At 40.1% G+C, this 10,778-nt stretch overlaps 1 protein-coding gene across 1 annotated transcript in view; it reads right to left on the bottom strand.

The window, feature by feature from the left end:
- Positions 1-10,778, bottom strand: part of RBL1 (RB transcriptional corepressor like 1) — an 80,720-nt gene that overhangs the window by 11,814 nt on the left and 58,128 nt on the right. The window contains exons 16-18 of the mRNA XM_037734423.1: positions 6,280-6,456; positions 3,591-3,662; positions 994-1,084 (exon numbers count right to left, since the gene is read on the bottom strand). Of these exons, the coding sequence (XP_037590351.1) occupies positions 994-1,084; positions 3,591-3,662; positions 6,280-6,456 (340 nt within the window). The remainder of the gene's footprint in view (positions 1-993; positions 1,085-3,590; positions 3,663-6,279; positions 6,457-10,778) is intronic.

Here is a 10,778-nt window from a genome sequence, read left to right as displayed (position 1 = left end):
AAAAAAAAAATTTTTTTTTGAGACAGTCTCCCTTTGTCGCCCAGATTGGGAGTGCAATGGCTTGATGTCAGCTCACTGCAACTTCTGTCTCCCGGGTTCAAGCAATTATCCTGCCTCAGCCTCCTGAATAGCTGGGACTACAGGCACCTGCCACCATGCCAGCTAATTTTTGTAATTTTAGTAGAGACAGGGTTTCACCATATTGGCCAGTCTGGCCTCAAACTCCTGACCTTGCAATCCACCCACCTTAGCCTCCCAAAGTGCTTGGATTACAGGCATGAATTACCACGCCTGGCCCTAATTTTTAAATGTTTTGTAGCAATGGGCTCTCACTATGTTACCCACACTGGTCTTCAACTCTTGGGTTCAAGCAATCCTACTGGTTTGGCCTCCCAAAGTTCTGGGATTTTATCAGTCTCTTTTTGAGTGCCAGAATTCCTGAGTTCATTATCACTGGATATTTTCCCTGACCTGTGCCATCACCACTGTATAGGATCTGTAACAATAGTTTTTTGCTTGCTTGCTAATAAATATCTGGTTAATAACCGTATGTAAGGCAGAGTGTGGTGACTCACGTCTGTAATCCCAGCACTTTTAGAGGCTGAGGCATGCGGATCACCTGGGGTTACAGGTGTGAGTCACCACACCCGATCTGAACAGGACATTTTGTTAACAGACTCCTCAGGAAGATTACTGTTAGCTACCTTATTTTCTCTGTCATTCAGATTTTAGCATTTTATTAAGTTTCTTTTATGTGTTTCATTGACATGTATAAATAGACTAGAAAACTTCTTCCAAAACACAATTAACGGGACAAATTAATGGTTTTAATACACTATACCAGCACATTCTAATCTCAAACTTACTTGTTTTCAAAACATGTGTATTGTCCATCTTACCTCCTCAGGATTCACATTTGTCTGATACCCACTATATTATGTACAGTGTGATCCAATGTGTTTCACATATAGCATGTTAAATTGGATAACTTACCACAATCTATCATTTCAAAGTCATCATTTATATTTTTATTATACGCCACAACTTCTCCTGGAATACTTTTCAGCAGAACACTTCTATATACCTACAGACCAGAGGGGAAAAAAAGAACTGCTCAGTCACAGAGGTACAGGTTAAACAAAATCAAAATGAGAAGAGGAAAACATCAAGCCAATTAAAAACTATTTATTTGGGCTGGGCATGGTGGCTCATGCCTATAATCCCAGCACTTTGGAAGGCCAAGGCAGGCGTATCACAAGGTCAGCCTGACCAACATAGTGAAATCTCATCTCTACTAAAAATACAAAAAATTAACTGGGCATGGTGGCAGGCACCTGTAGTCCCAGCTACTTGGGAGGCTGAGGCAGGAGAATCACTTGAACCTGAAAGATGGAGGTTGTAGTGAGCCAAGATTGCGCCACTGCACTCTAGCCTGAGTGACACTTCGAGACTCCACTTCAAACAAAAGAACAAAATCAAAAAACAACTATTTGACTGTATAAGTGATACTCAAGGGTAAAATGTTATTAGTTCAAGTAAGTATAGATTATAACACATACCATAAAAGAGGGGATACTGGAGAAGAGCCTATAACCTAAGATGGGCTTAGTTTATAAAACAGAAGAAGTAGCAACTAAAGACTGATGATCAGGTTTTACTAAATCAAAGCAACTTCAAAGACCTGAATTTGGCCAGTGTAATTAATCCCAGCACTTTGGGAGGCCAAGACAGGTGGATCACTTGAGGCCAGGAGTTTGAGACCAGCCTGGCCAACATGCTAAAAGCCCATCTTTACTAAAAATACAAAAATTAGCTGGGCATGGTAGCACACACTTGTAATTTCAGCTACTAGGGAGGCTGAGGCAGGAGAATTGCTTGAACCCAGGGGGTGGAGGTTGCATTGCGCTGAGATTGTGCCATTGCACTCCAGCCTAGGCAGTAGAGCAAGACTCCATCTCAAATAAATAAAGACTTGAATTAATTCCTCCTCCTTTTTAATTCCTTACACAAGAATCAATTGGTCTCTTTTTTCTTTTCTTTTTTTTTTAGAGCCAGGGTCTCACTCCATGGCTCAAACTGGAGTGCAGTGGCACAATCATTGTTTATTGCAGCCTCGACCTCCTGGGTTCAATCGATCTGCCTGACTTGGCCTCCCAAACTGGTGGGATTACAGGCACGAGCCACTGCTCTGGCCAAGAGTCATTAGTTCTTAATGAAGCTTGTTTTCCTGCTCCCAGCCCATTCCCATCTCCTTTCAGATGGCCACATGAGAATTGTTTCCCCTCCCTGCCCCTAAACTGTCTCTCACCTCTGAGATAGCTGGAAAGGCATGATTCATTCCCCCTTGTACTATATTATAGGTTACTGGTATTAAGAGGATATATAGGGAGCTGTGGCTTGGCCCATTTCTGACTCATACTAACCTCACCTTAATGATCTTCAAGGATAATCTAGAGCTTTCTAGGCTCCGTTCCTGAGGGATTTTCTAAAGAGGCCCAGAAAATCTTAGTTTATCACAGGATATAACAAATGCCTGTACTTGGTTCTCCAAATGTTTCTATATTGCTTGCTATAATATATTTCAGGGCTTAAACAAAGCTCTCTTAGAAGGAGATATAACTACTAGTAGTGTGAGGCCCCCATCTCTGTTTTGGCCTGCAATCTAGGCCACTACTTCTGTCTACAATTTTTAGGGCCAAAAAAGAGGCCATTATGCTTCCTAAGAGCAGAGCAACTAGGTTCTTCTTTTTTTTTGAGACAGAGTCTTGCACTGAAGGCTGGGCTGGAGTACAGTTGCACAATCTCTGCTCACTGGAACCTCCACCTCCCAGGTTCATGTGATTTTTCTGCCTCAGCCTCCTGAGTAGGTGTGCACCACCACACCCAGCTGATTTTTTGTATTTTTAGTAGAGACGGGGTTTCACTATGTTGGCCAGACGGATCTCAAACTCCCGACCTCATGATCCACTCACCTCAACCTCCCAAAGTGCTGGGAATACAGGCGTGAGCCAACCTGCCTGGCCAGCAGCTAGGTTCTTGAATGATCATTAAAGTAATTTACTTGTGTTCTTCAGGTACACTAATAACAACAATATGACATTATTGTGTGCCAGTCCACTCAGCTACCATGACTGAAAGGTTTTACTTAATTTTCACCATGGCCAGAACAATATAATCAGAAATGTTTAATGTCTATTCAAAGATGCAAACATTAGGATGCTTAGCAAATGGCAAACGCTGTAGTTAAGTTAATGAATCCTCAAATCTCACTGGGTTTAAACATCATCAAAAAAATCAGTCTCATATAATTAAAGATTATTATACATATCTTTCATTAAATGAGCAAATGGAAAGGCAGAACTTATGAGAAGTATACGCAAGTGTATCGATGAGTCAGAAACAGTCAGATTTCCTGGCTTCTACTGAAACTGTCCTTCAATGAAATTGTCTCTTGAGTTTAATGTTATCCATTAAAGCAGAAAATCTAAAGTATATTAAAACTATAAAAGAAGTTTACCTTTTATATGATTTGTCAGTGGAAAAAGAGAGCAAATTTATTTTTGGACAGCAGGAAAAATAATGTGACTCACATGACTATTAGCTTGGGGCTGATTCCTATAACTTTTCATAATTTCTTGAAAAGTTCTTTCTTCTTTTGTTACCTAAGGAAAATAAAAACTACATTTATCAACTGCTTTTTGAAAGAAAAATGGCTCTGAACAAAAACTTTAATTATAAGTTGGCACTGAGAGCAGCCTTGCAGAAAACCATTAACCCCAAACCAGTCCATGACTAAAAACCACTAACATTTATGATTTTTTTTTTTTTTTGAGCGGCCTCATTTATGACTTTTTTTACCTTAAAAGTTCGGGCTTTGTGGCCTGTGGGGACTCACTTAATAGTTTCATTAATCAAAAAGCACTGAAACTGCTATAATGTGACTTTACTAAAATGCATTTCTTTATATAAAAAATGATATAAGCAAACTCAGATCTGTTGAGTCCCCTGCAGTCTCTAGTTTTATTAATTTTAAAAGTACTTACTTAAAAGTAAATTAACCACATACTAAGGACTGAAAATACTTCACAGTGATTCTCCATAAAACTCAGTAGCTATTATAGGTTTAGGTTCTAACATTTCAAGACAGACTATAGGGTTTCTTCTTTTTTTGAGACGGAGTTTTGTTCTTGTTGCCCGGGCTGGAGTGCGATGGCATGATCTTGGCTCACCGCAACCTCTGTCTCCTGGGTTCAAGGGATTCTTCTGCCTCAGCCTCCTGAGTAGCTGGGATTACAGTTGCAGGCCACTACACCTGGCTAATTTTATATTTTTAGTAGAGACGGGGTTTCGCCATGTTGGTTAGGCTGGTCTTGAACTCCTGACCATGTAATCTGCTCACCCCAGCCTCCCAAAGTGCTGGGATTACAGGTATAAGCCATTGTGCCTGACCGTTTCTAATGCTCAGACAGAAGTCACAGTGGTGGCCAAAAGGAAGAACATGGATTAGGTGATCCAAAAAGGAATTCCTTTCGGTATCTCTGTGATCATAAACTTCATGCAAGTTACTCTTTTCTCCTGCTTCACTGTCCATTAGTGCTAAACCTTTCTCTATAAGACGAGCTAGAAATGGCAAAGCCTGAACTCTGACTTCTGGAAAACACACATGATTAGTTAGCCTGAACTCTGACAGTCTTCTGGAAAACATGATTTATCTTTTAACTTTTTACAAATAGAACTTTTATTTGCCAGTATTATAAGTCTGAACTTTAAATAGACTCTCGGACTAGTGTTTCATATCCATCAGTTCATTCAACTTTGGCACCTGTTTCACCCCAGTTGCTTTTCCAGAACTACTACCTTCACCATGAAGCTCCATGAGTTTTCCCAATTCAAACGTGGGCTTCTTCAGCATTTTTACTATTCTAAGGCATCATGGAAAGGATAAATAGATTAGCAAGGCTTTTCTATGGTTTTTTCTAATGCTGTCTAGAATCAATTTATTGACTACTTCCTTCAAGTCATTTGTCTGTACCTCTTGGGTCATGATTTCTATCAGCTTCCTCTGGATTTGGTGGACCTGTTGGTACTGAACACAAGAAGTCTTCTGTATCTGATATGTTTTTTTAGTAAAACCAACACAGAACAGTTGAAGCAAATAACTGTTTTTTTTTGACTTTGGTAGTTTTGACATAGACATGCGCATCGACCATGATATGCCATTTTTTGACCATGGAACACACTTTGTCATGAGTAAGATCCATGTCATGGAAGTTAGGCAGCTTTTGTCCTAAATATCTTTAGTAATCAGGTTGAGTTTTCTAACTGAGACTTCATGATTCTGCAAATCAGCAAGATTCAATTCAAACACATGACTCTTGAGGCTATCAGATGCAATTTGGTTCCTTGAGTCCTGGTAACTAGCGTCTTTCCAATATTTCTTCTATTGAACGTAGCAGATATTTTTACATTATACCAATATTTCTTAGAAAACAGACCAATCATTTTCTTCTTGGCTCCATTTTTGCTGCCTTTTGTAAGGTGCTTGCTTTTGTCAGCTGCCATAGTTCTACAGTAACAATTATTAAGACCTATTTTTGCAGAGATTTCAAAGAGGCATTGTGGAAGGAGGGTCACAAAAGAATTTAAGAACATATCCTCTGTTTCAAAAAGCTGAAAAATCAAGTCTTAACTGTATATATCTGCTAGGACTGCCTGTGGCCAGTAAGCTCAAGACAAATGATTGTGTCAGATATATCAGAATTCTAAAAAACAAGCAAGATATGTTATTCTATAACTTAAAACACGTTGTAGCAACTAGAAAGTAAAATGCTCTTCTGAGTCAGCATAATAAATCATGAGAAAGCAATATGCAATATGGTACAGAAACTTTTTTTTTTTTTGAGACGGGGTCTCACTCTGTTGCCCAGGCTGGGGTGTAGTGTCATGATCTCAGTTCATTGCAGCCCTGGGCTTCTAGGTGCAAGAGATCCTCCCACCTCAATTATCTTTGGCAGAAAAACACCTATAAACTGAGCTTAAAAACTAATTTAAGCTACTCAATAATCTAATAGAAAGCCTCCCAAGTAGCTGGGACTATATGTGTAAGTCACAACGCCCAGGTAATTTTTATATTTTTTGTTGAGATGAGGTTTCACCATGTTGGCCAAGCTGGTCTCAAACTTCTGAGCTCAAGCAATCTGCTCGCCTTGACCTCCCAAAGTGCTGGGATTATAGACGTGAGCCACCATGCCCAGTCTCTTCTTCCAATTTATACATTACCTTTGCCATGATATAAAAGGCACAAAGGAGGAGCTGATCCAAATGCCTGTCTTTCATTAGATCAGGGCAGTGAACTAAAGTGAATTCAAAACACGTCCATATCTTCCTTCGCAACTCATTTGAAACATCCAGTTTTAGACATAAATCACGTAAGCGTACGCTTGCCAAATGATAGACCTAAAATGGAAGGTAACATATTGATGCAAAATGCCAAGTAAATCATTTCTCAAAAAATTTTTTTGAAATGGAGTCTTGCTCTTGTTGCCCAGGCTGGAGTGCAGTGGCACAATCTCGGCTCACTGCAACCTCTGCCTCCCAGGTTCAAATGATTCTCCTGCCTCAACCTCCTGAGTAGCTGGGATTACAGGCACGAACCACCATGCCCAGCTAATTTTTTGTATTTTTAATAGGGACGGGGTTTCACTATGTTGGCCAGGCTGGTCTCGAACTCCTGATCTCAGACGATCCACCTGCCTTGGCCTCCCAAAGTGTTGGGATTACAGGCATGAGCCACTGCGTCCGGCCTCAAATTTTTATGTCTTACCATGAACATGGGCTTCAGGCCAAGGTTAAAAAACATACTGTTGACATACTAAACTAAATAACATTTCTGTTCTATAGGACTAGTTCACTGCTATGGCAGGAGGATATAGATTAGAGCAAAACTACTTAACATTTTTTTAAGATGTCATCTGTTACTCTATGCTGCCAACTATGTAAAGTAAGAAAAACTGAAATGTAGGATTTACCTGTATAATGACAATTAAAAATGCATAATTTTTCTTTCTTCTTTTTTTTTTTTTTTTTAGGTGGATTCTTGCTCTGTCACCCAGGCTGGAGTGCAGTGGCACCATCTTGGCTCACTGTAACCTCTACCTTCTGTGTTCAAGCAATTCTCCTGCCTCAGCCTCCTGAGTAACTGGGCTTACAGGTACATGCCACCACTCCTGGCTAATGTCTATATTTTTAATAGAGATGGGGTTTCACCATGTTCGCCAGGCTGGTCTTGAACTCTTGACCTCAAGTAATCCACCCACCTTGGCCTCCCAAAGTGCTGGGATTATAGGTGTGAGCCACCGTGCCTGGCTGAATTTTTCAAAGCTTAGAAGTCTGTCTATTCTCTTTGGGTTTAGGTAAAATTCCTAAGAATTAGGCAACATGTCAAATAATAAATGTCTGACTTCAAGAGTCAGAAAGCAAAACCATTTAAAAAATTGCTCCTATATTCTACACTGTTTTTATAAGCACAATAGGAACAAAATAGGAATGTTAAAATAAATAAGATACAAAGTTTTTTTTAAGCATGTCAAAGTAAATTCAGTTCAATTCCCTGAGCCCTGAGCCTTTTACATATATTCTTTATATGAACTGATACTAACGCAAATGGCCCTAAGATCCTGCAAGATTGTTTTGTTATTTTAAGAAGTGATAACCCTGATGTGGTATTCCTAAACAAGACTATTCTATTCAAATTCTTCTTATTATTTTTGAGACAGGGGTCTCATTCTGTAGCCTAAGTTGGTAAGCTGGAGTGCAGTGGCATGATCTCGGCTCACTGCAACCTCTGCCTCCCAGGCTCAACTGATTCTCATGTCTCAGCCTTCCAGGTAGCTAGGACTACAGACACATGCCACTATGCCTGGCTTTTTTTTTTTTTTTTTTGTATTTTAGTAGAGATGGGGTTTCACCATATTGCCCATGGTGGTCTCGAACTCCTGAGCTTAGAGGATCCACCCACCTTGGCCTCCCAAAGTGCTGGGATTACAGGTATGAGCCACTGTGTCCAGCCCAAACTATGTCTTTAAATGTCCAGAGGGAAAAAAAGAGAGAAAGAAGTTACCCCTTACGGAAAATTATCTTTGGCAGAAAAACACCTACAAACTGAGCTTAAAAACTAATTTAAGCTGCTTAGTAATCTAATATAAAGAGAGACAAATAGTTGACTCCAAGTTGCCAGTGATTTTTTTTATAGCAGACAATTTTCTGCATCCTCTCCCCTTGTTTCTGGTCCAGCCATGCTGAGGAAATGGTAGGGTCAGAGCAGAGGGAAAGATGCTAGAACTCTATATTCATGAAAGGAGAAAATAAGAGATATAGTCCTGGCTAGAATTTTAAAAATATTTAATTAACTAATACTTGGTAAAGTATCTCTTACAGAGCTGATCCAATGCTTACAGATACACATATGCTGGGAAGGCTTTTGAGTTTAACAAAAAATTCACAGTAAATTCTATTTAGGCATAGAACACCAGCATTACACTGAGTTCAGCATAGATAGATAATCATTATAATTTATTCAATGAATGGTTTTGAATTAATTATAGATTCAGACATTTCAGTTCCTTTTATAATATTTTCTAGCTTCTAATCTGTATGGAGTAGGTTATATTTAAATGAAAGGAAAAGCATATTAGATTTTAAAACAATATTCAAAATAAAGAATTCACCAAAAAAAGCCTTATTTATATCAAACTTAGATTAATTATCAAAGGCAGAAATTTACTATTTTGAAAATTAAAAATGGGAAGTGAATGGGGAAACGACCGTATTTTCTCTTTTTTTGAGTCAAAGTCTCACTCTGTTGCCCAGGCTGGAGTGCAGTGGCATGATTTTGGCTCAGTGCAACATCCGCCTCCCTGGTTCAAGTGATTCTCCTGCCTCAGCCTCCTGAGTAGCTGGGATTACAGGCACATGCCATCATGCCTGGCTAATTTTTTTTCTATTTTTAGTAGAGACAGGGTTTCACCACGTTGGCCAGACTGGTCTTGAATTCCTGACCTCAGGCAATCTGCCCGCCTTGGCCTCCCACAGTGCTGGGATTACAGGTGTGAGCCACCACGCCTGACCTATAGTTTCAAGCTGTTTTTTAAACAGTCCTTAGGCATAGGAAGGGGTGGACAGACACAGGAAAGAAGCCAGTAAAGGTGATGAAAAGAGCAAGACTCTTCTCTCTTAACCATCCTACCTGCCAGTCAAAGCAGCCCTGCTTTTATATGTTTTGTTTATACTTCTGGAGACTATTTCATTCAAAGAAGGGGTTTCCCTACAAGATAAAATTCCTTGGATAATCAGCTGCTCTAAAACCCACAATGTAATGAAAATAAATGAGCTATAATTGAAAGGAACAGAAGACAAAGAATGGTTGTAGAAGCTATAAATATAAGTTGATTTCCAGTGTCTGCCTCCTCTTCAGCATTAACAGAACCCTTGACATTTACACCCAGCTTCCTGTAATAAAGGAAGAGAGTTTGAAACCAGCTTTAGCAACTTAGCAAAACCCCTTTTCTACAAAAAATTTAAAAATTAGCTGGGTGTGGTAGCCTGTGCCTATAGTCCCAGCTACTCAGGAAGGCTGATATGGGAGGATTGCTAGAGACTGGGAGGTTGAGGCTGCGGTAAGCCATGATCTTGCCACTGTACCCCAGCTTGGGTGACAGAGTAAGACACTGTCTCCAAAAAGGAAAAAAAAACAAAACACCAAATTCTAGAAGTGGCTATATGACTACTAAATGGAAAATAAACAGCACTGGTGTATGTAACTTCTAGGACAGGTTCTGAAGGTGAGGAGGTATGCTCTTTTCCTTCCTGCTGGCTAGAATGCAGATATGGTATCTGGAAGGGAAGCAGTCATCATGGACTGAGTTAGTACTAAAATTAAAGGGATGAGCCACCATAACTGGCCTTGATTTATAATAAAAATTATGGGTCACAGTTGAGCATGGTGGCTCACGCCTGTAATCCCAGCACTTTGGGAGGCCGTGGTGGGCAGATCACCTGAGGTCAGGAGTTTGAGACCAGGCTGGCCAACATGGTGAAACCACATTTCTACTAACAATACAAAAATTAGCCAGGTGTGGTGGTGTGTACCTGTCGTCCCAGCTACTTGGGAGGGTGAGGCAGGTGAATTGTTTGAACCTGGGAGACAGAGGCTGTAATGAGCCAAGATTGCAACACTGCACTCCAGCCTGGGTGACAGAGTAAGACTCTGTCTCAAAAAAAAAAAAACAACAAAAATAAATAAATTATGGGTTGGGTATGGTGACTCACACCAGTGATCCCAGTACTTTGGGAGATCAAAGAGGGAGGATCACTTGAGCCCAGGAGGTCGAGGTTATAGTGAGCCATGATCATGCCACTGTACTGTAGCTTGAGTGGGAGAGCAAAACCTTGTCTCTAAAAAGAAAAAATAATTAATTAAAAAAAATGTAGCCTTCCCATAGTATCCCACTAATCTTTAGAATGAATCTTTGCTAATTCATCCATGGGATCCAAGATGTATTTGTCCCACAGTGAACTCTATTCTATAGCAACATAATACAATGGAGTTTCAGTAAATTCCAGAGGCTGGCCAACTACTTAAAGTTATAGAAGAATACAAGCTGATGCCGGGCGCGGTGGCTCAAGCCTGTAATCCCAGCACTTTGGGAGGCCGAGGCGGGTGGATCACGAGGTCAAGAGATCGAGACCATCCTGGTCAACATGGTGAAACCCCGTCTCTA

The sequence above is a fragment of the Cebus imitator genome, unplaced genomic scaffold (assembly GCF_001604975.1).
Source record: "Cebus imitator isolate Cc_AM_T3 unplaced genomic scaffold, Cebus_imitator-1.0 Scaffold18, whole genome shotgun sequence".
Taxonomy (NCBI): Eukaryota; Metazoa; Chordata; class Mammalia; order Primates; family Cebidae; genus Cebus; species Cebus imitator.
The sequence above is the reverse complement of the archived record's forward strand: the minus strand, read 5'-3'. Positions and strand labels throughout refer to the sequence as shown.